This window comes from Pelecanus crispus, chromosome 1, assembly GCF_030463565.1.
Source record: "Pelecanus crispus isolate bPelCri1 chromosome 1, bPelCri1.pri, whole genome shotgun sequence".
Classification (NCBI taxonomy): Eukaryota; Metazoa; Chordata; class Aves; order Pelecaniformes; family Pelecanidae; genus Pelecanus; species Pelecanus crispus.
Window position 1 is genome coordinate 148,835,829 of NC_134643.1, and position 25,974 is coordinate 148,861,802.

The 25,974-nt window shown below is 40.7% G+C and overlaps 1 protein-coding gene across 3 annotated transcripts in view; it reads right to left on the reverse strand.

Moving 5' to 3' along the window:
- Positions 1-3,357: 3,357 nt before the first annotated feature.
- The window catches only part of LOC142596035 (CD99 antigen-like), a 32,609-nt gene continuing 9,992 nt past the window's right edge, over positions 3,358-25,974 (reverse strand). The window contains exons 2-10 of one of the 3 annotated variants that reach the window (XM_075724921.1): positions 15,110-15,145; positions 14,697-14,747; positions 13,038-13,079; positions 12,851-12,892; positions 10,708-10,779; positions 9,373-9,408; positions 8,727-8,837; positions 7,250-7,303; positions 3,358-5,253 (exon numbers count right to left, since the gene is read on the reverse strand). In XM_075724921.1, coding sequence (XP_075581036.1) covers positions 5,228-5,253; positions 7,250-7,303; positions 8,727-8,837; positions 9,373-9,408; positions 10,708-10,779; positions 12,851-12,892; positions 13,038-13,079; positions 14,697-14,747; positions 15,110-15,145 — 470 coding nt within the window. In that variant the 3' untranslated portion in view covers positions 3,358-5,227. The other 2 variants (XM_075724914.1, XM_075724926.1) reach the window with 2 other exon arrangements.

The following is a 25,974-nucleotide window of genomic DNA, read 5'->3' on the forward strand; positions in this document are numbered from 1 at the left end:
TTAAATCCAGTTTTGTCATAGCCTCTCTCTAGCAAATGTGTGCCAGCGCACTTGTCTGTCGAACTGGACTGCCACCATCACACCGGCGCCCGGCGCAAGCAAGGAGACTGGTGTGCGTCCTCCCTTTTGCTGGGGGGTAAGCCGCAGGCGTTTTTGTCAGCGCTGTTACGACTAGGGCAGCAAATGCTCTGCGACCATGAATGGCTGATCTGTACGTGCGTGGTGTTGCCGAGTGATCCAGTCTGATGTGGGGCACAGGCACCTAAACTGGACCGACAAAACCCAGTGGTATTGGATCTTCAAAGAAGCTTGGTGTTCAAGTAGGTCAGCTTGCCCCCTCAACCAAATTTGAACGGATAGAATGGTTTCTAAAGGCCTGGCTTATTGTATCACATGGCTTAAATATTTTGAAGCTAGTAACAGAAGCTCTAAAGCTCAATTTATGTATCATCATTCTCCTTGTCAGAGCCAATTGCTCAATCTCAGAAGAGTTAAGGACATTTAGGTTTGAGAGGTGACTTTGTCAGCCAGTGAAAACAAGAATTATACCATGGCTCGAGCAATCCCATAAGTCCACTGATTTTTTTTTTTTCCAGAATAACAAAAGCAGGTACACACATGCTAATAATCTTTGTATCAGTGATGAATTTGCCTGAAGGGAATGGGAAAGTTAGCAAGGCTATATACTAGTCCCAGGCAAGCCCAAGAAGCTCAGAAACATTCAGTAACTTTACTTCAAAACAGTTGTTCTCATAAGTCTTCCCAACATGCTTTATCTTGTCTGTCTGCTGATACTAGTTCATTGGGATACTGAAGATTCTTAAATTAAGTTTGAAGATGATGCACCCCTTGTCTAGTTCCTCGGAAGCCAGCTACTGCTCTGTCTAGCTAAATAAAACAATATGAAGAAGGCACAGGAAGGGCAAACTGAAGGAGTGGACCTATCATTGGAGCCGGGATGACTCAAATACTTATCCCACTTCTGTTCTTGGGGCACTGCAGGAACTTCTTAATCTCAGCTCCCTCTGTCAAAGATGTGCAAGTGATTGCCTAAGTTATCAAGTAAACAATGTTATATATTAAAAACAAATATAAGGCCTTACACCTGACCATGAATTGCAGTTTTATCACTTTCAGAAATCATTGACTCGTCTTTTTCTACTTAAAGGAAAAACGAAGTTCTGCCTAATACTCACCTGACAAGGTGGATGACTTGCCTAATTTTTTTTACTTGTTCTTTCAAGAAAAAACCCCACATATTTAAGAAATAGCAAATGGGTGGAGAAATGGAGCTGGCATGTCTGTCTATTCTCTACACTATATACTTCTAGCCCATCAGGCCTCTTTTAGATGAGACAAGCTAAAAGAGAAGAGGAGGACAGTCACAACTCACCACACTGGCAGCCCCATCCTTCCTGTGGGCAGAGGTTAGACGTTGCTCTCTTTGGCACAGCTGACCTGCTGTATGAGTCTATCGGAGATGAAAGAACCAAATTATACACTAGAAGTACCGGGGAAACCCACTAATAACCTACAGTATTCATCTTTTGTCATAAAAATGGCAGTATTTTAATTAAAATACTGAAACATCTGGTAATATGAGACATTAATTTAAATATAAACCAAATACACAAGTGAATCAGAGATACAATTTCTTGGCAATGGAAGAACACAATTACTACACGCTAGCTAAAACTTCAATGTTTTTTCACAAGCAGATAGAGGAGCATGCATTTTAGTATTTTATCCTTGTGGTTCTTAAAGTACAGGTGTTTGAAAAAACTGTATTTTTGCTCCGTTCAAGTCCTTTTCCTATTCCTAATTATCTCTTCACTTTCTTTCAAGTGTGCCTTTTATATCTGCATGACAGAAAAGGGCAAAAAGAAAATAATCTTTTCAGTTTATGAAAAGGTTAAGGTTTGTTTCATAATCTTGTCAAGTCAGAACCAGACAGAGACTAGCACAGTTTAGATAGCAGTCTAAAATAATTAGTGAGAAAAATACCAAAATGCACAATTGGGAGCGTAATTCAGCCTAAGGTACACTGAAAGCTGAGTGCACTAAAAAGTTTTCCTTAGCATTCAAAATTTGGCACAGGTATTGAAATGAGCATGAATGGGAGCTACAGTAAAAAGCTGCCAAATTGTATGCTTAAGAATCGCCTGCTTTCATTTCCACAGCCCAATGAATTTTTTGGGGTAAGTTTAGGTAAGTATTTGAAATGGACATCACATCTGAAAACCATCAAAACATTTTTCAAGCAGTGTTTTTCACTGATAGGATGAATTAAACTGCCACCTCAGTTCCCTTGTAGAAGCTAAAGTGACATAGTATTCTGCAAGAAGAAGATCCTGCTTTGCTTTTTTCCTCCTGTTACTGAAGGTAACTCTTCCTCCTCGAAAGAGGTAGACTGGAGAAAAAACAGAACTGAAGAGGGTGTGCCACAGGAACTGGACAGGGCTCTTCGTTGCCATCCATTTAAACTCAGTTTAATGGTGAAGGTACCTCACCAGGAGTGAACTTGCAGTTTGGGCCTGGAAAGGACAATAATTTTTTATCACACTGCACAGACTGATTGAAACCTGGATGGAAACGAGAATGTTAATTCCCAAATTGGAATCTGAAAGTCACTGACAGCCTGTAAGGCCACGATGGGCAGCAGCTGATCTGTGGGAGATGACCATAAAAATACTTCTGTAGGGTGACGAATAATTGTTAACTGATCCTGTTTCTTGACCTAATGAATGCGACAACTAATGACTTATGATTTTTAGTTACGCAATGCAAGAGCTGTTGAGCTAGGAAGGCACAAGATCAAAGTCTCAATGGGTAGTGAGGCAAATAGCAACACAGCAATTAATACCCTACTAACTGAAAAATAAGCGAACTGCTACATTTTATCCACAGAGAACAGAAAGCTCACTGCAGAACAGCCTGAAATTTCAAGCCTTCTCTTTAACCTTTCCTTCCTAGGTGGCAGCAGCCAGTCTTTCTTCCTTCTCAACACAAACACTGTTATGTTTGCCCAAACTAAGCCTTCTATTGCTGTGCATACTTTCAGTAAATTCTGTGTTACCAAATCCAGGTGTTCTTCAAAAGCCATGCCTGTCCTTCAGAGAGATAGAGTTCTTCTCTGCACTTTTCACTGGTAAGCACCCTGTGAAAGCAGCTCACACCTTTGCTGCTGCTGGCCAACTTCCTTCTAAAATGATTAAAATGTCTGTAAGAAATAAACCTGAATTGCTGATGGAGCAGGAAGACAAACTCCCTTTGAAGACTGCTTCTCTGGTAGAGCACGAAAATGTCTGTATTTCTAAGGCTATACTAAGAAGGAAAATACATAAGCATTTTCTTTTTTTTTAAATTTATTTTTAGAAAAATCACAATGTTGATAGGAGGTTTTAATAAGTAAATTTTAGGTTTGCAAAAGCTGAAGAAGGATTCAAGAGTCTGGTTAGCTAAAAGCTAGTTTGAGCTTCTCCTGTCTTTCTATCCCTAACAAACACTGCCTTATTTCCATTTCTTCTACATTTGGCATTGATATGAGATAACCTGTTTATTCATGCAGGTAAGCAGTACATTTAATTTTTTTGTATTTACATAGATCAAATGTTTATATAAAAAACAATTTTCCACCCTCAAACACACTTAAAAGTTTTAGCACTTTCATACCAAAAGCAGAAGTGGGGCAAAAAGAGGTTTACAAATTAATTCAATAACAAAACACTAAAATCTATGTAAAGCTTTGTTGCAAGCTAAGAAACATGTACAAGAAATTCTTAAATGAATTATCCTTGGCATACATTCATATTTGAATGCACAGATATATTTACATGTTTAATATCCGAATTCATAATGACTTCTAAGATGTTCCATGAAATGTCATCTTTCTGTAGAACTTTGCCAGGTGGCTGAAGCACATTAGTAAGGTACATATTGCAAAATTGCATGAAAATTTGAAACAATTAGAATGAAAGCCAACAGAACTGGTCAGACTATTCCTTCCAGACAGAACTAGTTATTATTCCAGACTTAGTCCTTTTACTGTTATGGGTTGCAGTTTTCCATGTTTCCACAGATCCTTGAAACCTTCCTGTGGCTTTCAAGAGCCACAGCAAAGCTCACAAGTACTTTCAGTTGAGGATGCAATCATAGTTCTTCATCCCGATGGCAATCCTTCACAAGTCCAAAAGCATTCTTCACACATATGCTATTTATACTGTTCAATGGATATTTGTGGAGTGAGGCTGGGTTGTTCTGGTCAGTCTTGCTATTATGTACTTTCCAATTGTAGTACTGTTCCTGTCTTTTAAGTGTGTATGATAAGCCTGCTGAATTCAAAGCATCACATTACTTTCTGTTAGATTTTTGGTTATGGAAGTCTGAAGGTGTTAATCCCTATTCCCCAATACTTCATCCACAACTGTTCAGACAACTGCCAAACATCAATCTCACCCGGTGTACAAAATCCAATTATGGTTCTCATTTGCAAATCAGGCTTTTCCACATCTGACCAGCTCAGTACTTGCTAAGCAGGAAGAGCCAGAAAGGATGAAGGGTCTGCGTGCACTAGTTTGGGTGTTCTGAATCTGTACCAGACAGATGCAACAAAAAAAATGCAAAAACAAAACTCTGAATTTTTGTTTCTTGGATGCTCAAGAACAACTTTCTCTTCCCTAGTGGCTGACCCAGGCAGCTACACAGATTCTATGAGCAGCACCTGCACCCAGATCCACTGTCCACACACAGTGACCCGTTCGCTTCCAGGTGCCCACACCATATACCAAGTTGTTTTGTTGGTACACTCACTGCGTACAGGATATTAAAAAAATGTTTGCACTGCCTGAAAGCAATGGTGTAACAAAACATTAATTGCTTATTGTTTTTGGAGAGGTAAGGAAAAGTTAAGCATACTGAATGCATTTGAGACATACCCATTTGTCACAGGAGTACAGGAAAGAATGTAAAGGCACAACATACTTCTACACTCCTGTCATTAAGGCCATATACTGGTGTGCAACAATGCTTCACAGGACTAACCATACAGAAGTACTCAGGTCTAAGTCACACTCCCAGAGGTGTTTCAGACAAGAACTGTTTTCTCACACAACTTCAGACTCTGCTTTTTTATTACGCTTTTTTTGTTTCCTTTTTTTTTTTTTTTCAGGCAGAATGCAGGCGCTCTATCCAGTTTCAATGGTCTGTTCTTCATCATGTTTTCTTTAATTTAGTTCTCCAGAAGCGTACGCTGAACTAAAAAGTGAAAAACAACTCAAGATTAGTACACTAAGTTAGTATACATTTTAAGTTATGTATTACTATGTAACCGTGTATGTGGACAACAGACTTCTTCAGTAGACATTTGAAATTGTGGGATAAATTCAGGTAAGCAGAGGCTGGATTCTGTGTAGCCAGTACCCTGCATACCAAGGGATATTACATCGCAGATTTCTCACTCAAATAACCACATCCTACTAGATCTCTGTAGCTATCTACACTTGCACTATAACCCAACACGCAGTTTCAGACTTGCACTTTTGCGGATGTGGAAATGAAATGGAGTACAGTCTGCGTAGCTGATGGAGAAAGTGCGTTATTGAAAGAAAGTGCTAGCCTAGGTTATCTACATTTTCAGGAAGTCAAAGACAAGTCTACAGAAAATTTTAAAAACACAAAGCTGTTCTGCCATGCCATCTGACCTGGCTTAATGCAAGATTGCTTCTGACTACAAGCCATGTAGGTGCACCAATACTGTATTACCAAAAGCAGAGCTAACGTCTGCTGACTCCCAGAACTTAGATCAGGAGTAGCACCATGCTGACCACGGTTGCCTAGTTTCTTGGCTCAAAACATGCTCATGCTTGCCTGCAACATGTAACAGAGGTATGAAATTTGGGATTTAACATGACATCAGTATGTAGGCAAGAGTAATAATTTATGATAACATCTCAGGTTTGGCTTTATCGGTTAAAATAAAGTATGCATCATCTGATGCATTTCACACCTGAGTTCTGGTGAATCTTGGCCAAAATTTTAGCATATTCTGACTCCAACTCATATGTTAGCTGCCTTTGGTAGAGGTCTTTGAACAATACTGCTTGCTTCATTAATTCATAGCTGAATTGAGGATACCTGCCTATCTCCAGTCCTGACTTCAACAGCCAGTCACAAGAAAATGTTTTCTCCTTGAGAGTTTTATATGTTTAACAGCTTAAAGGAAAAATGTTTATAAAGAGGATCATGAGCCAGATGGAAGTTTTTAGCAAACTGATGAAATACCTGAAAGAAATAAGATACACAAATATTTTTGTTAAGTTATAAAAAAACCAGAACGAGTTCTGTGGGTTCTAGATTAAGCTCACAGAAGAATATATTGCAAATTTAGACTGCTTTGAGATTTTAATATTCAGTGTTTCAAAGACACTCAACAAACTTCAGCATGAGGGTGTACTGCTTCTTCCTTTGTTGACCAGTCACAAGGGCTAGAAGGCCAAGTTTCACCTACACTGTTTCCTCCACATCTGTCTATGGCTTTCCTGGAAATAATCACCTGTTCCATCAGCCAAGTAGCCTAGACAACCACGCCTGGAAGGGTGAGGTTTTCAGGGCTTTTGTTGCTTTAAAAAAGATCCTTCCACAGCTGTCACCATTGTAGAAAGATTTGTTATTTGATGATTCATTCATACAAGACTCATTCTCTATTCACAACAGAGAATGTTTTAGTTACAACAACATGCTAGTAAGTTCAGTCCTCCTTGCCTCCAGTGTAGTTTCATCTCTGTCCAAACACTATTAACATTTTTTAATATGCATTCTTGCAGAGTTCTATATGGGTTTACAATCAAAAAAGGTATCAGATTCCAATCAGACACAACATACACTAATAACACACCTGTCAGCTAATTGCAGTTATGTATCACACTAAAGGAGCAGGCTTGTGTTTTCATAATTGTCTTTAATAATCTTTTGCAGAGAAAATTGAATTCTTTACTTTCTCTAAGCTCCTGTATTTCAAGGACTCCTCAAGGCAATAAACCAATCTGTTCAAAGAATAAAAAAACTAGAGTGGCCATATTATCGGAACTGAAATCTTGATTCAGTTCTAAGTTGTCATGGTAGTTACAAACTTTTTTTTTTAAACGAACCAAAACAGTGCAAGTAATTTCCTCCACTATGCTAGATGTCAATAAAGTGCATTCAGTAGGATCCCCACCAAAAAGCTGAACTTCCATCTAGATTCTTCTCTTACCAGGTGGCTCAGATTGCGCTCCCCGATGGCTTTCCATATTCACATTCTCTTCATCTGCTGGGAAACAAAGACGTTTAGCATTCAAATTCTCTTATCTTCAAAGCTGTTGATTAATAGAGATAGTTTGAGAGAAGAAACAGCACTGAAGAAACGGGGTACTGATAGCAGCTGAGTTTCCCTTGTGTTGCCTGCATGTTAATTTTAATGTCCATGGTAGATGTTACTCAGTTTCCAAACTTCTCAAATTACACAACAGCAGTGCCTGGCTGAATTGCTGCTCTATCATCTCCCTTCACCGACCAGTCAGAAAGACTAGAAAGGACAAAACCAAAATTTCTGCCCCTCCTATCACCCACAGTACTCCCCAAGTTCTCTGATCCAAGTTACATCTTATTTACGTGGAAAGGAAGTAGATAGCAAGCCATAGATTACTGCAGAAGAAAGAATCATTTGGGGATGTACATCTGGGTAGTTGTCAAAAACCTAATATGTAGGCAAGCATCTTGTGAAGATACAACGGCAAGGTTTACAAAATTAGAAATGACGAGGTATTTGCCAGCATGAAAATAGTCTCTACTCCCCACCCTCCACTCAATTTTCTTTAAAGAAATGTTTTCTTGCAGTCTCTCCTGCTTACTTTTTAGCAGGAAGTGCTTTTATTTTAAGAAATGCAAAGCCTTAAGTCTGTCTGCTTCTGAAAGTCTACATCAAAAGAAGCGTGGCCAGCAGGTCGAGGGAGGTGATTCTGCCCCTCTACTCTGCTCTGGTGAGACCTCATCTGGAGTGCTGTGTCCAGCTCTGGGGCCCTCAGCACAAGAAGGACATGGACCTGTTGGAGTGGGTCCAGAAGAGAGCCACCAAAATGATCCGAGGGCTGGAGCACCTCTCCTACAAGGTCAGGCTGAAAGAGTTGGGATTGTTCAGCCTAGAGAAGAGAAGGCTGCGAGGAGACCTTATTGCGACCTTCCAGTACTTAAAGGGGGCCTACAGGAAAGATGGGGAGAATCTTTTTAATAAGGCCTGTTGTGACAGGACAAGGAATAACGGATTTAAACTAAAGAACAATAGATTTAGACTAGACATTAGAAAGAAGTTTTTTACAATGAGGGTGGTCAAGCACTGGAACAGGTTGCCCAGAGAGGTGGTGGAGGCCCCATCCCTGGCAACATGCAAGGTCAGGTTGGACGGGGCTCTGAGCAACCTGATCTGGTTAAAGCTGTCCCTGCTCACTGCAGGGGGGTTGGGCTGGATGACCTCTAATGGTCCCTTCTGACCCAAAGCATTCTATGATTCTATGATTCTGGGCAAGGCATTCTTCATGTCTTAGATGACTAGTAAGAGAGGTTACTCCCTCTGAACACAAAATCACTGTGCCATTAAAACTACCTTATGCATAAGATCAATTTCTAGCCCCCATATAAATACAAAAACACATCTCTTTAGACAGTAGCAAACAAAACTAATTTAGAATTCTTACCGCTTTGTTTGAAACAGAGTTTCTTCTTCTGGTAAGCAATGAAACTAGATACTGCTCCAATTACAGTAGCAACCACAGCACTTACAATTCCAGCTATTGCTCCCTGAGAAGCTGAAAAGAGAGAGGTTCGTATACATTTTTCAGAATCGAAAGCAATGTCAAACTTGTATTGTCTCAGAGTAAACCCTGTGAACACTTCCAGAAAACAATAAACTGAAATTATTATGTGAAACTGTAGTAATCAACTCTTTCTGTCTTTGTGAATAATGAAAAGTGATCTTCTAATTTTATAACCATTGATTTCTCAGCAATGCCTATTGTTAAACAGCTTAAGCATGCCTGTTGTAAGTTCCACTAATTAAAAAAGCTACCCTTTCATAGCCAAATCTAAGTTGTATGCATGCAACCACTGCACCAGCATCTCTGAGTCCTTAACACTTTTGAATCATTTGCAACATAGATTTTAAAGAATTATGAAAGCAGAGTTTGAAAGCAAAAATTCTAGATTCCACAGAAGTTTTTAAGCTGAAACCCACTACCAGAAGCGACCATTCTAGCAGAATATTAGCAATACAGAAACACCCAGAAAACAAGCTTCAGACATGCAGACACCATCGTACTCATAAATTTATGTATTTACACTCACCATCTTCACCACTATTTGGACCTGGGCCCTTTTGCCCTGTAAACATGAACAAAAGGTTTACATTTTATATGTCTAAAGAACAGTCCTATCATAATTGACAGCCTTCTTGTCAATTAAGCATGCAAAATTACAAGCCATCCATTATATCCATACAGTGCTAAGCTCTCTGGCACTCGAACTTTTTATTTGCAAAGCACAGCTCATGGTGATGCCAACTTCAGCCTTGGGTGCTCAGCACTTCTACAAAATGAGCGCAGCACACCTGTGAAATGTAGTTTAATCAACTTGCCCAGAATACTTAGTGGAGAGGAACAGCATATAATTTCAGGGTTAGCATTCGGCTGTATTTCCATGGAACCAACTATCTTTTCCCAAAATCCCAGCCTCATTTACTAAGTATTTTTGCAATTCTTTTGGCAAACGACACAGAAGTTCTGTAAATACCATCCTTATTTGGCACTATGCAACTTGCACCACTGAAACAGGAACCTGTGCAGATGAAAACACCACACAAGTCTCAACGGATGCTTCTTGCCCCTGCCAATTTTCAAGTTACTGCCCCAAAGGAACCTTGAAAGGCGAAAGCTTCCCAAAAATTCAGCATCAGTCATCTCTGTCTGAGCCAACTCTCTGAAGTAGTCAGTAACCAGCAGCATGTCTCAACATCACATAAAGACACTTAACGTAACTGACCTGGAAATAGTAAAGTTGCAGTAATGCACACAGGGACAACTGTCCTAATGACCACAATTACTGCAGCTTGGTCCCAATGACCACGTCTGTATTGAGCTGCGCCATAACAGTTAGACATGGCAGATTACTCAAAACAGTTTGGTTTTTATACTGCTCCAAGTAGCTATAACCTACATTACTTGGAAGTCTAAGGATCAGTTCATCCTGTGGGACAGATATCTTTGAGAACACAAGGTGGACACTCTTCTGGCCCACCCCTGGCCTTCCTAACCACAAGAACTAAAAGAAACTGAGGGTATGTCACAGAAGATCTGAAAATAACACCTGGATGCCTTTAAGAACTATATTCGTGGTGAATTTTGAAATAAATACCACATTGACATCTCAGTTTTAAAACCCATCTTTCTTAGCATAACAGTGAAAATCATTGAAGGTTCCTAGACCAGTTTTACCTCTTAATTATCAGGGTTTTTTTGGCAGAGACAGAACACATTGCTTTTAAACTGGAAGGTACACTCTTAAGTTTCTGATACCAGAACCAAAGTTGTTACAAGTTAGACCATGTTAACCAACTGTGAGCAAGCGTTTATCAAAAGCTGAGGTAGCCACAGGATCAATATAAAGCATGGCCTACTATCTTACCATTGCTGCCCCTACTATCGTCTCCTCCTTTTGGTAAACTGCCACCGTTTAGATCTGAATCATCAAAGTTGCCTATAAAAAAACCAAAAATAATATTATCTTACACGTTTTAAGTTCAGTAAAAAGACACCTCAAGGCACATAAAAACACGGAAGTTTTCTCTAGATCATTCAGCTGAGTCTGTGATAGTTTTAGGCTCAGTGTCATCATCACAACATGTTCATGTTTCAAAAGCCCTCCCAATTTCAAGTCCCTTCAGCTCAGCACTATACAGTTTGATAGCAGCACTGCTGCCTCTGGACTTCCTGAACAACTGAGAGAAATCAGTGTCCAACAGCAGGTAGTACTGCACAAGTCATAGGCTAAGCAAGCAAGAAGGCCCATAAGCTACTTAAATGGAACGGCCCAAGTCTCACTATCCTGTTAAAGCAGAGAAAGGACATGGACAGGAAAGGACCTTTTCTTTTCAAGGCTGCAGCTGTGACTATTTCTTCAGAGTTGGGTTTCTAACTCACAACCAATCTTTTGAACCTGTACAACACAATAGCTAGAGGGAAGGAAAAAAAAAGAAAGAAAGAAAAGAGGAAAAAAGAAGAAGAAGAAGAAAAAAAAAAGTTCAACATGCCACAGTCCAGTGGCTGCAGTATTGCCTGAATGGGAAGATCCACATGTAATTCCCTCCTCTGATTTATTGTAGGATTTTGAACCAGTCCCTCTCCATTTCCACCTGACCCTACCTCATGGGGCCTCAGTTCTCCTCCTTCCCTCTGCTGCCAAATGAATCTTCAGTTTATGCAAAGCAAATCTGTTTCAAGCAGCAAAACTAAAAGTGTTGCACTGGAGGATGTTTTAGCTGGGCGGGAAAAGCACTGTACTGAGACATGCAAGACCTGAATTCAAATATCTGCTGCAAACCAGGCCGGAGAAGGAACAAGAACCAGGGCTTGCATTTCAGATAAGGACTCTTTACCACCATATTCCTGGATAATGGTATCATCACAGCTGCATCCATCTGAACCTGTTTTGTTCTGAGTTAGGCAAGGACAGAGAAGACCTCTAAAGCACAACAGGCAGGGAAGGACATGTATTTTAAGCTACCTTTCAAACACAAAAGAATCATATTATGTAACTGGAGCCTTTAAAAGAAAAACTAAAAAAAACCAACACTTTAACTTTGAGCTTTACCTTTAATTTAGATGCTTTAAGAATACAGTTCACAGGTAGTTCCTACTGACTTTTTAGCAAACTAGCAGGGATTCAGTTTGATAAGATGAAAGGTCTCAAGGGATGGAAGCAGTTTTCAGGCTCCATTACACAATAAGTGCCAATCTGCCCAAGCTGTCACAGTGGCTTTTCGAGACTTGGCAGTCTAGAGGAAGCACGTGCAAGAGATACCATAGATCTTCATCTCCATAGAGCTTTTGACACTGGGTCACAAGCCAGTCACAGAAAGAGAGTCTAGATGAAACATCTATATGATAGATGAGTAACTGGAAAGCTCTATCAAGAAAATAGTCATCGTGATATCTGCCAGTGTTGACATGGATAATTGTCTAATGTTAAAAACAGAAGGATGTTTCAAGTGAGACTCCAAACAGTGTGGTCTGGATCTGCGTCAGAGGAAGTTCAGATTGGGCATCAGGAAAAGGTTCTTCACTGAGAGAGTGGACAGTCACTGGAACAGGCTCCCCAGGGAAGTGGTCACGGCACCGAGCCTGTCAGAGTTCAAGGAGCATCTGGGCAATGCTCTTAGTCACATGGTTTAGTTTTAGGTAGTCCTGTGAGGAGCAGAGTTGGACTTGATGATCCTTATGGGTCCATTCCAACTCGAGATATTCTATGACTCAATCCAATAAAAAGGTGCTCCACCACAGGCAGCCAAGAACAGCATTGCCCCAAGCACACACACTTTATCCTTCCTACACCATCCCGCTTTTAAGTGAAAGTGACTCAACAGGTTTGTTATGGAATTTCAAGGCTGCTGCAAAGCTTATTTGCAAGACAATTTTTCCTCAGTCCTCAGTGTTTATCCAGTGCAACGTCTGACATACACAGCAGCCAATTAACAAGGTGTAATTATTATAAGTTGAACTGAGATAGCAAAACCATGTCACAATTCAGAAGTTTGTGCTAGAAGCCTTACCAGTGTCTTCAGGATGTGCAGGTGGACCTTGCTTGGGGTTATCTATACACAAAAGAAAGATTTAGGGAAAAAATGAAAAAGGTGAAGAAATCAAAAGCAGACTACAATACAGTAACTTTGAAGGGGACTAGGAAAGACTAACAAATACTTTTCTACTGTTCAGAAATTCCTGTTAGGTCAGTCTTACCAGTGTCTCTGGGATTTGCAGGTGGACCTGGCTTGGGGTCATCTGCAGACAAATAAGAATAAAGTGACCAAAGTTACTAGTGTGAAGAGACTAAAAGAGCATATAGTGACCTTGAAAGACTATCTTCCCCATGTCATTTTCCTTTCCTTTCATTAGCTAATGCTGTATTTGTTTGGTTATTTCAGCTTAAACACTGTACTTTAATGCTATTAACAGCGTTTCTGCTATATTAGCCTGTATGTCAGAGATCCTTGCTATAACCGAACACATGCAGAAGAACTCAGTAAGTGTTATGCAGCATTTTAGTCTGCACACCTGATTTCAAATGCTAGAATTCTTTAAATTTTTCTATCATGTACTGATTACTTGGCTGTTTCCTCTTTTAAAATGACCAGATTTTAACCAACAATAAAGGTTGGTACCTCGCTTAAAAAAAAAAAAAGACAAGATACACATAGAAATATGGTCCCCACAATGACACTTCATTTAGCTTGCCACAAAATAGGAGAATAAGACATCTCAGTAATTATCGCTGTACTGTTTGGTCACAGTCTTTGTTGCCCACATCAAATTAACACACCAGCAGTGCAGTGGTTTTCTAAAACTGTGTTTTCACCAACAGCTGAACCAATCCAGTGGCCCATTTCTTCTGTATGCCACTTCTCCTTGCCGTTGCATGGTCTTTCCTCCTCCCAAGCTCTAGCACAAGTCAGATCACGTCTCCTTAGGCTCTCTTTATATTTAAAGTAAAGAGGCAGGCACATCCAGAGCACAATTCTAAGACCCCAACTTAGGCTTGCCATCCTGTAAAGGATCGTCTCTCTTCACTTACCTGAACCATCTGATTCATTCAGCCAACGGTTTCTCAATAAGCCAACTCTGATTTAAGAAAAGTCAGTAGTTGGAAACAGACCGTTGTAAGAGAGACAAAACTTTAAAGGGCTAAATCAAATGGAGCAGCAAACAATGCAACTGTCCTACAACTGTATGTCCTGTGTTAGGAAAGCTGTCTATACTGCAACAGGTCTAGTCATGGTACTTGAAAAGCTCCTGTGCATTATCTGCCCAACTGAATGCACCTTTTACTGGCAGAGCAAAAACAATACAGCAATTTCTACTGCTGCCCACACTGCAGAGCTGAAGTGCATTAGAAAGAGTACCTTCCCTCATATTATTTCAAATAGATTAATGTTTCCTTGTGCTACTAAAATTATATCCTGGAAAGGAAGAGATTAGTTCAGATTTAAAAACTACTTCCGTAAGTAATAGTTTATGGAATTACTGCCATCTAGTGAAGACACAGCAATGAAACAAGTAGGATTTGGCTAAGAAATGAGTGAAATACATACAGTTTTTGTGATCATGGTACATGCCAAGGACCAGCTCAAGGTAAGCAAGCTCAAAACATGCAGACTGAAAGCCAGCAGAAGGGATTGTCACAGGGTCTTTAAGCTTGTGAAATCACAAAGTAAATTTGTGAAAGCACTAGCAGAAGACTCCAAAATGCAGAAATCCTTTTGCTGTTAGGGAACTGCTTTCTTTTATAGAAATATCACAACTCTGTGTGCCACTAAATTGAAAAATTCAGGCTCTCAAATTAGTTTGCACAACTACACTGGACTTCACAGTAAAAGGCATTACAAGCCAATTAGATCTCACCGGAATCTGGTGGTGATGGCTTCTGTGATAGAGGAGGCTCCTTTGTATTTTCTGTCAGGGATGGTCAGGGGAAAAAAAAAGTTTAAATACTATTTAATACACTGTTCAGAAGACACATGAAGCACAAATGCAAGCCTATGTCTATACAATGAAAAGCACAAGATCAAGTCTATATAGCAAGACACTGTCCCTTTAAGAGGAATCCCTGAATGTTCCCGAAGACAAATTTCAGTTCTATACAGTTAACATTTTGACATTCCCATAGCTGAATTGTTCCACTGAGGTTCAAACAAACCGTATGTGGGGAAGGTGTCATGCTTGGTCATGCAGTGATACTCAGAAAGAAACAAGTCAAAAGAGCAGCCACTATTCTCCCACCTACCTCCCAAAATTTGCAAAAGTGTAATAATTACCTAATGCATCTAGCAAGCTGAAGTCGTCAGAATCACCTGTAGAAGAAAGAAGAAACAGTAAGAACACTGCTTCTTATTACTCAAAACCAACACTTATTACAGTCATAAACATGTCTTTGATCTATCTTGAAGTGCGTTTTCTGCTTCCTGCGCCAGACTAGAAGAACATTTTGAGTCAGGGCTGAAGACAGACATTCTTCTTTATTTCTCCAGACCACCACCTGCACACCTCTTAGGAAAAAAAAAAAGGAACAGCACTAAAAATTGTCTCTATAGAAAGGATCCGGAGGGCGAGAACATTATTCCTACAGTCAATATAATGCACTTAATCCTTTATTCTAGCCACTGCTATTGCATGCTTTCTTAGTGCCATCCACAGCATGTTCTTTCCCAGCCTTCTTTCTACTGAACCACAAAATGAGCAGGGGCACAGCTCCAATTCACAAGAATTTACAAGATTCAAGTGTGAAAAGCAGCCTTGGAGCACAAAGGCTGGTATGAAAGTTATACGATTGGGTAATGGATTTAATACCTTGGCATTAAAAATTAATTTTCATGGGTTTATAGGACTTATCTTTCCCCTAACAAAGGTTAACAGTAGGAAGGTGGTTAAGATATTAGCACAGATGATCTTGAGCAGTCTCTTCAACTTCCTAGAAGACAGCTAAATGCAGCTGTCACCACTATGGGCTCTCCACTCCAGGTAGATTAAGTTTCATTTTCAGCCCTTAGGAAAAGAACATTCTCTCTTGCTGTATTAGGTCAGTTGCTAGAACTACTGCTGCTTACCCAGCCAACTGCAAACACACTAACTCATTATATTCATGATACAAACTGGTTTCACAGCATGAATGTGATCTCAGCAGCAGAGGCTTGTAAGACAAACAGACAGCTATAACAACTGCTTGGGACATTTCTGATAGTTCATCATTCCTACTTTCACTGAAGCATGGAAAAAGAAAAAGGCATGAAAGTAGATACCAGCTATTTCAGAAAAAGACATCCAAATGTACTGCTCCAGCCCCAAAGAAGCTGGAAGACTTTTTCTACCTACTGAGTATCAAGCCAGCCAGAGCAGAACTTAATTCCAGCCAGAGCTACCTTAATTCAGAAGATACACACATAAAGCATTGATGTGTCTGGCTTTTCCTCTAAGAATATAGCTACAGAAGAGGAATCAGAACTGGCTACTGCAACATCTGAAGACAGGAATAAAAAACAAACATCAAAAAATCAAACCACAAGCAGAATGTTCCTTCTGCTTACATGACAGGTCAAGTTAAGACAAGGACAACTTACAAGTCTAGTACCAGGAATGATGGATGCTCATATGCTTGGTGACATACTTCATTTCGACTGAGGTCAAAATTGAAATCTCTTTTCCTTCGCAGATAACTGCACTAATAATGCCATTTTTTTTCCAGAGAAGAAATGAGACTAAGATACATTTTCATTTTTTAATATGGAAACAAGGAATGACAACTGGAATAAAAAAAATCAAAGGCAAGCTTGCAGTTTCCTGAAAACATCCTTCAAGCTAGTCTTCAGTCTGGCCAACTGAACTGCTACAGCAGAAACTGGAATCTGAAGTCCAAGCAGTGATTCCCATACTGCAACATTTGAACTGAGTACCACCTTGCTCACAGCCAAGTAAGGAGGTAGCACTGCCTGGCCAGTGACAGGCCCCTGCATGGAAACGGAGGCAATTAAGGGCTTTATTGTGGTGCATGAGCAAAGTGCATTTAGAACCTCCTGGATAAAGTCATTAGGTATAGATCTTGGATAGAAAGCAAGAAGATATTTTACTCGGTGTTCTTCACTCCAGGTGGAGACCATAAGCTTTTAGATACTTAGCTCATGAAAAACTGTTTCACAGAATGCAAAATATTTGCAGGTTTTTATCTGAAGCCTACATCATCTTGCAATACAATCTTAAAAACCTCAGTAAAATGAGCAGTTGCCAAGACCCAAATCTGTTACCTCTGAAGTTACCCCTTTGTTTAGACTGCACCAAGAAATCTCCATGTTAACAGGCCAAAAAGGTCAAAACACTCACGAGAAATTTAAACATGTATTTGCATAGTTTTTCCTCAAACTTGAATTCTGGTTGGTTTGTTTGCCAAGTACATACATCTTTCAGGCTACAGTCCTCCAAGGAGGAATGCTTAAGACAGGACCTGCTCAGATATTTGCTAGTCTAACTCTAAGAAGGCAGGCAGAAAGATCTGTTGAAGATGCATGCTCCTCAAAACACTGTCTATCAGAGTAGCAACCAGAGGATGGACCAACACCATCTGTTAAGGTTAAAGATATATCACTAAGTCAATGAATGTTACATTTGTGGGTGTCTTTCAAGAGCACTATTTCTTTTTGGAAGGCGTGGCAGAGGGTAAAATAAGCACATATACTCTGTGCTTTGGTGCAGCTGAAGTTTTACCTGTGGCAGAAAAGAGGCTCTTTGAAGAGTCTCCCACTGCCACCATGAAACTTAGTCCGAGAACTCTGGATAGTTCCAGCTGCAGTGGTTTCCCTCAAGAGGAAGAAACCAGTGTAAAAGAGTGTGCATTCAGCGACATTGCTATTTTAAGGGATTGTTTTCACACATGATCTTCATGGAGAAATACTTAAGGATGAGAATGCTGACTACCAATCTCACATAAGGCATGCTTTGAGAGAGCAATCAACAAACTTGAGTTAATAAAAGGAAGAAAACATTCTATGTTGACTGGAATTATTCAATATTCTGCAATGACAATTCGGTTTTCCAAGCATGCTGCAAGACATCAGGCTCTTCAAACACATTATCTCAATAATGGTAGCAGAAAATGTCAAAACCTAGCTTATGAAACTCATTACGATAATATGCACTCTGAAGTGCTGGCAGTCTCCTTTCCCTGCAAAGACTGGTTGTTTCTCCACTGTTCATGACAAAACTTCTTATGTCTTTAAAGCACTTGCTTTTACAACCATACTCAATCAGCTTTTAGAAACTAGAAGTTCAGTTACTTAACCTGAAAGGAGAGGCTTAGAACCAGGGATTCAGCTGGTTCCAGGGAAGAAACAATCAGACAACAGAGATAAAGCTACAGAACTAGAATAGAGGTAGCAGCAGGATCCAAGAAGAAAAAGTCAGCAAGAATTTGCTGCACTCCCTACAGGTTTAAGAAACACCCAGACTAACCGAGCTTATGAGCATTTTCTTAGTCTAAGCAAAGATAATTGCAGATAAAGCAGATACTACATTGTGTATAAAGCACAATATAGCAGGTATCTCTAGCTCCTATGAGCACAAGCAGATTCAAGAATGTTTCAGAAGTGTCTACACTATTTTCCTTCCACGTCTGTGGCTCAAATACCAGGATCTCAAGAGACAGATCTTCAGGAGGCTGTCCCCAGCAATCTGAACAGTTTGTGTCAGTTGGGGGAAAAACAGCAAATAAAACAAAAAAGCAAACATAAGCTTTTGAAAAGCTGATGAGCTAGAGGGCATTCAAAAAAGCCAAGTAACTACACAAATAGGAGTCCTCTGCAAAGGCCCATCACCACCCTCAGATACTTACTGCTAAGGTATTACATTAGTCATATTTACATTCCACTGCAGAAGCCAACATGGGCTTTGGAAAGTTCCTCCATTAGTCACGTGTATGGCGACAGACCAAGAAAGGAGACTTGTGGTGAATCACCACAAATGTAACTTTCTGACTTGAGCAACAGACTGCTTGAATTTTGTTTTTCTAAAAATGCTGGTGCCCTCTTCCTTCCCTCCCTCCCCAGCACCCTACACACCACAGGGTGCCACAGAGCCTGCATGCTGCAGCTGGTCTTCTAGTTGTAGGCCTATGGACCAGATGACAGAGGTCAGCTTGGCCCTGTCCCACCACTGGACATTACCTGCCACTCTGTCAGTGGCTGACTAACTTACAATCCTACAATATATTGAGTTGGAATGGACCCATAAGGATCATCAAGTCCAATTCCCAGGACTACCAAAAACTAAACCATATGACTAAGAGTGTTGCCCAGACGCTCCTTGAACTCTGACAGGCTCGGTGCCGTGACCACTTCCCTGGGGAGCCTGTTCCAGTGACCATCCATTCTCAGTGAAGAACCTTTTCCTAACGCCCAAGCTGAACTTCCCCTGATGCAGCTTCATTCCATTTCCTCGTGCCGCATCGCTGATCACCAGAGATCAGCACCTCCCCCTCCACTGCCCCCCTTGAGGAGGTTGTAGATGGCGATCAGGTCACCTTTCTCTTCTCCAGGCTGAACACACCAAGTGACCTCAGCCACTCTTCATAAGTCTTGCCCTCAAGGCTTTTCACCATGTTAGTCGCCCTCCTCTGGACACACTCAGTTTCATAGAATCATAGAATCATTTGGGTTGGAAAAGACCATTAAGATCATCGAGTCCAACCATTTGATGCCCTTATATTGAGGTGCCCAAAACTGCACACAGTACTCAAGATGGGGCCACACTAGTGCAGTGTAGGGTGGGACAATCACCTCCCCCAACCAGCTAGCTATGCTGTGCTTGATGTACCCCAGGACACAGTTGGCCCTTATGGCTGCCAGGGCACACTGTTGACTCATGTTCAACTTGCCATCAACCCAAATCCCCAGGTCTCTTTCCACAGGGCGGCTCTCCAGCCTCTCGTCCCCCAGTTTGTATGTATAACCAGGATTATCCCATCCCAGGTGCAGAATCCGGCACTTGCTATTGTTAAATTTCATACAGTTGGTGATTGCCCAACTTGGGTCTGTCCTGCTGCCTAGCCACTCATTTTCATGAAATCCGCAAAAGTCTGAGCTCAAGGAGGCCTCTCATCTCTGTAGAGTTTACATGAGGTTTGGCAGCCCTCTTGGGGGATGAGGATGCTGGTAGCCACAAGGGCATAAACTCTTGGGCAAACAGGCAAAAAGCAGCTTCTCCAACTTCCAGCAGGGAAACTGGATTTTATACTCCCATATCTTGTACTCCTTCCCCTGGGGGAATGAAAACAGGAGGAGCAGAAATATTCAACACCTAACCAAAACAGAAGCTACAGAAAATACAGGAAGGCCAACACATTGAAACTTGTTCATGAAACACTTTAACAGAGCAAAGCCATCACATCCCTTACAATTGCTTTTTAAGCATACCAGCACTTGATTTCAATCCAGGTTTTGCTCCACCAGCATTAGTTACCTACAATAAAAGACTTCTACTGCTCAGCTCACATTCTGACAGTTATTTTCCAACATGCCCAAGAGGAGCAATTTAATCACAAAAAGCCTGGGAGAAAGGCGACTTGGTTCTCCATACCTTGCTGTAAGAACTGCCCTTCTAGTTTTAAATAGAGAACCTGGAACATGAAAACCACTTGCTGCAGGTGGAGGAACGTACTTAAAACTGTACTCCTCCTCTCAACCAGGGCAGAGGTTTGCAGGCAAGATCCCTCTGTGTCAGGCAACGCAGATGGGATGTTTACTCCCACTGCCAAGCAGCAGTTTATAATTAGCCCTGCCTGGAGTCTCATGAAATTAAATCCCACACAGTTGTTTTCAAACCCTGTTCCTCCTATAAGCACCCACCTATCGACGCTGCTTTTCAAGTTTAGTTTCTCTGCAGAGCAAGAGAAAACAAAAAGCTTTGCATAGAGTTCTGTTCAGAAGAATGAAGCCCCTTGCTACCTAAAATAAATGTGGCCCAAACACAAATAACTGTAAATCAGCCAAAAACAAAGAGGTTTGGGGTTTTTTTAATACATCTGGGGAGTGTCTGCTTTCTGCACATCTGGAGCATTCACTAATGTATCTGACGGGAATAAAGTCAGCTAAGCCTCCACTGCAACCAATAAAAAAAATTTATTTCCTCTTCAAAAAGATGCATAAGACTACCCTAATAGCTATCACATTTATTTTTTTACAGTGATCCAAAAGCTGCTTCCCTGAAATTTACTTTAAATAAAGTAAATCTTGAAATTGATTGAAGCACCAATCTTGAAAATACAGTACAGAAGAAGTTAGGCAATTATCTGGCCTAATCTTTTTCTGATCTGACTGCTAGAAAACAGTTTTTAGGCTAATCTGTGATTTATTGTAATGTTTGAATTACAAAGTATTCCTTCCACCCAAAAATGGCAATTTAATATTTTAAACAAACAAGGAAAAAAGCCTACAAGGTCACATTTTGACTCAAAACTATTTACTTAAATTACTGCAGTCAGTGAGGGTTTTTTAACAGAACATGGTAAACCAAGCCACTTACTGGAGAAGAAAAACCCATATTTTGAAGCACAGGGGCATTCTGCTTGTCTAAGAGTTTGCCATGCACTGGGCAACTTCCGTTACCGCTTTGAGCGGTAGAAAGTAGAAAAATACAACTGGCCTCTAAACATAAGCTATAAGCAGAGTTTTCTGGGGAGGATTTGATGTAGGAGTAAGAGGACAGAACAAATAGCTCTAAATCAGCAGAAAGCATACAGAAGAACCGAGTCAACCACAAAGAATTAACACAATGGCAACAGTCCTGCCAAATGCTGAGCTGCTTATCCAGAAACAAGACGGAGTAAATGGGAACTACGCAATAGTTAGAAAAGGTCTAAGAACTCCTGTGAGTCCCTTCAATCAAGTAGTGAAGATAAAAGCACATATTTGGCATCTAATCACCACCTGCCCAGTGACAAGTTGTCTACCACAGTCTGGTTGTTTTCTTACAGTTTGTAATTCTGCACATCCATAACTGATGTGACCACCTTCCCTCCAAGCAATGGTTTGGACACTTGGTGATTCTCTTCTGGTTACAACCCTCAGCGGCAAACCAATGTCAAACATCAAATGGCAGAGCTGCAGGTCCCAGATCTCCTCCTTAAGCTTAAAAGAGCTTCCAAAGCACCGTCACTAACAGCAGCTTGGAAAGAGCTAAAGCATTTTCTGTGCTTCGGGGAAAGTTGTTTCTTGTAGAGAGTACCTACCCCACATATTCAAAATATTCAAAACCTGGCTGACCATGGTCCTGGGCAACCTGCAGTGGCTGACCCTGCTGGAGCACAGGGGGTGGGACTAGAAGGTCTCCAGAAGTGTCCTCCAGTCTCACCACCCTGTAGTTCTGTGACTTGGGCCAGTTCTAGTCACTGGACTAAACTCCTTGTGCTACAAAACTCATATAATTGCAGATAAAATAAATCACTGCCCCTCTGCAGTTCTTTTTACTGATACAAACTGAAATACATTGCTCTGTCTTATAAAGTTTGTAAGAGGAAACCTAAGCTACATTAACAAGGCTAATAGAATAACATTTGGGTGACAGAAGCATGGCACTTGCATCAAGAAATGACAAGTTTAAGGGCACCTGGATAGGAAGCAGGAATAGAGGAAAAGGGTTTTGCAGAAAGAGTGGGGGTTTTCCTGAATCAAAAAGGACGGGAAAATTTTGAAAAATGGGGTGCTTTAATAAAGGTGTGAATCCAGATGGCAACAAACAAAAAGATATGGGAGATATTTATTTGATTTTCACTCATTTCTTCTTACCTGTAACTTCAGGAGGGCTTAACCACACTTCAAGGCTGCAAATGCCATATACTACGCTTATTGCTATTTCACCTAATACTTGACCTCACCAAGTATAAAAGCATAACTAACATTAGTGAGTGTTCTAATAAAGTATTTTCCAAAAAGCAAATGCTAAGCTTCCTCTCATGTAAATTCAGGGACTAAGGCAAAATACGACTGGCAGAGAGAAGCATAGTCTTGTCTGCATTCAAGTGCAGCATACCCTTGATGAAGGCTGCAGGTGTTTGATTAAATATTACCTAGCCTTACATTATTTAAAGCCTGCACGTTGGCACTTGTACCTGTAAGCGTTAAGCACGCTGAAATTTTCAGCCTTCTAGGTAACTGCTCTTGAGTTCCTGGTACTCTTCCTCATAGTAGCCCTAAACCACAGAGGTATCCCCCTGTGCATTAAGCATGAAGTTACTTGATGTCAGCAATGCCAGTCCCCAGCTGTGCAGTGTCACCCCACACCTGGGGCCACCACAGCCACTGCCTTCTCTTGCTTCAACACAGCACCTACAGAAGCCAGCCCTTTCCTTCTGCCCCTGGGGCAGGCAAGGAGCACCCCCTACCTGTCTTCCCAAGTCTCAGGTGCTGGCACAATCACTCTTTCTCCAGGGAGGCTCATGGAGCAAGCACAATGGGCCAAGACACCTCTGCTCTCCATCAATTGCCTCTTCAGAAACCTATGCCAGGGCTGAACCAGGAGCTCTGAAGTAATATTAAGAAACCCTGTTCTCAAATCTCACCAAGATCAAGTGGGCAGTGTGCACCTACTTCGCATCCAGCCACTTTTGAAATTCTGTCTTGGCATAAGAAATGTCAGTAGTTAATTTTTTGTAAGCCTAAGAAACCAAAATCCCTTAAGTACATGTTGCTCATAGTCTACAGCTTCGAAGTTTAGCTGCTCGACAGACAGGACTTTAAGCCTTCACAAAGCTGACAAGCCTTGCAGCTACTATTCACACAGCCTAAATTTCCATAACCAGGTGCATTCTTACCACAAGGCTCACATTTACTCTTGTTATGAAAGTTTCCTTCCCTGTTATATCAATCAGACTTTATAGTATGAAAGTGTGTTAACTTTGTTAATATGTATTAGTTCCCATTATACATTGCAATGTAGTGAGGTAGTGGAATTTTACTGGAAACTTTGGTATTGTTCATACTTAAGTAAAAGAAACCAAAGGACAGCTTGGCCCTGTAAATAAGGACTTTGTTTCTTGGAAGCTTAGAGCTGTCCATGGAGGATAAAAGATACCCCTGGACAACCAAAATAATGCCAGCATCTTAGCCTCTCTAACACCTCTTTGAAACCCTCCCAGCGTCATCTGGCATCATAGGTAAGTAACTGTAGCAAGACTGATTCCAGGGATGTCTGGATCAATAGACAAGCAGCAAAAATATAGTTGCTTTGCAAAGTTTTACCACAATTAATAATCAGTAGTGTGGGTGTTAGTGATTAGTCAAATCATGTTGTACTTGAACATTTGAAGGATATAAGAAGCCTGTGTAAAACCACATTCAGGGTGCCCCAATTTGGCTGGGACACGTCATGCGCACAAATAAATAATTACCTTTGTAATTCTGTATTTTGGTCCTAGCCTCTTGCTAGCAGACATCTAGCAATAGCTTCAGCAGTTCTTGGCAAGAACCTTTCTGCAGCTGACCAACATCTGTGAAACCTCTTGTTCTGTAGCATAGACTTCAAAAGAGTGGGCATAACACAAACAGTCAAAACTATACTTTGAAAACTGTGGAGCAATATACACACTGATGGCACCAAGATGGACACCAGAGGAGATGGTGGGGCTGGGAAGGGGCGCGCATTCAAGACCCCTTGAGCACTCAGTCTTCTCCCACTCATGAACAGGTTCATGAACGTTAAGCCTCATGGGATAACAACCCAAATCCCTGCCAGCACCAAAAATTACCAGTTAAATACACTGGAAAGACCATAATGGCAGTTAATCAAAAGACTAGTCTCAAATTTAAGAAACCTGTTTTATCCAAGTAGGTTGCAAACTCTTCGGTATTGTGTAATTTAATAAATTCATTGGTTCTCTTGAAAGAAACTACAACTGGCATCAAGTAACCTAATGTTATTTTATTGCCAGAAGTTTATATACGCTCCTATTCAGATAACAACATTCTAAACTCTCTTTGCACTGAAAGCCTCTATATTCATCTGTACAGTTCAATACCCTGCCTGGCCTTGTGTGGAGAAAGGGAAAAGTGTTTTCAGGGCAACTGTGCAATCTCTTGAGCCATGACTCCAAGAGCTGCACACTTTTTCTGCTCATCACAATATTCAGTAAAACACTTTACACAGCAATAAACAGATGATAGACTGGAGACTTCCCTCCCCACCAAACAGTCAGGAATCATCAGCATTTTGTTTTGTCTGCATCCTTATTTGCTCATACTCTGCACCTCTGGTAGCCTCTTGGATTGGGGCAGGGAGGGACAGCAGGAAAAGCAGTCCCAAAGTGGGCTCGGAGGAAAAGGGAAGTGCAGCAGCAAGGCTCAGCTGCAGAAAGGTTAGAGAGGTCTGCGCTAGATCAAAGGTGGTAAAATTTTAGCACAAGGAAGAAGGAAATATTAAGGAAAGAAGATTTGTGACCTGGTAGCCAGTGAAGTAAAAGCTCCAAAAATTCAACAGTTAGAGTAGTAAATAATCCTCACTCTGATCAAGGAAAAAGAATTTAAATTAAAACTTATGATGAACAAGTAAATGGGACTTGGCCTTCCATTTGGAAATTCTTTCTTTAAAATAAAATTTAGTTGAAATATACATTTGCAATGTGCACAGAACTAAGTCAAGAATACTCTTATTTTTACAGCAGTACACTGAAATGAAGGCTTGTAGTAAGCAGGACTGTTTTATGTAGGTCTTTTCCAACCTAAACAATTCTATGATTCTATGTCTGCTGGTACTTGTAAATGGACAATTTCATTTCACAGCCTGTTTATTTTACCTTCCTCATCAGAAGTCTTACCAGGTCAAAACAATTTGTATACTAATAGCAAAATTTGAACAAAATATGTAATCTAGTCAGAAACATTAACTGAACAGTAAAAATGACTTTGCTTTCCTAGACTCTTTTTCATCATGGCTTGTTCAGCTATGGCTAAAAACATTTTTCAGTCTTTTCAATCTGCATACTTAAAAATAGCTACTACAGCTTTTGCTAAAAGAAAGAAGAGGAAGACTTTGGGTTTTACAATGAGGGTTTCCTGTGGGGAAGGCAGGGGTAGAGGAAACCAGACCCAGTACAGTGGTTTGCAAGTGATTCAAATCGTATTTTAACCCATTGCTCTGAGACTGAATC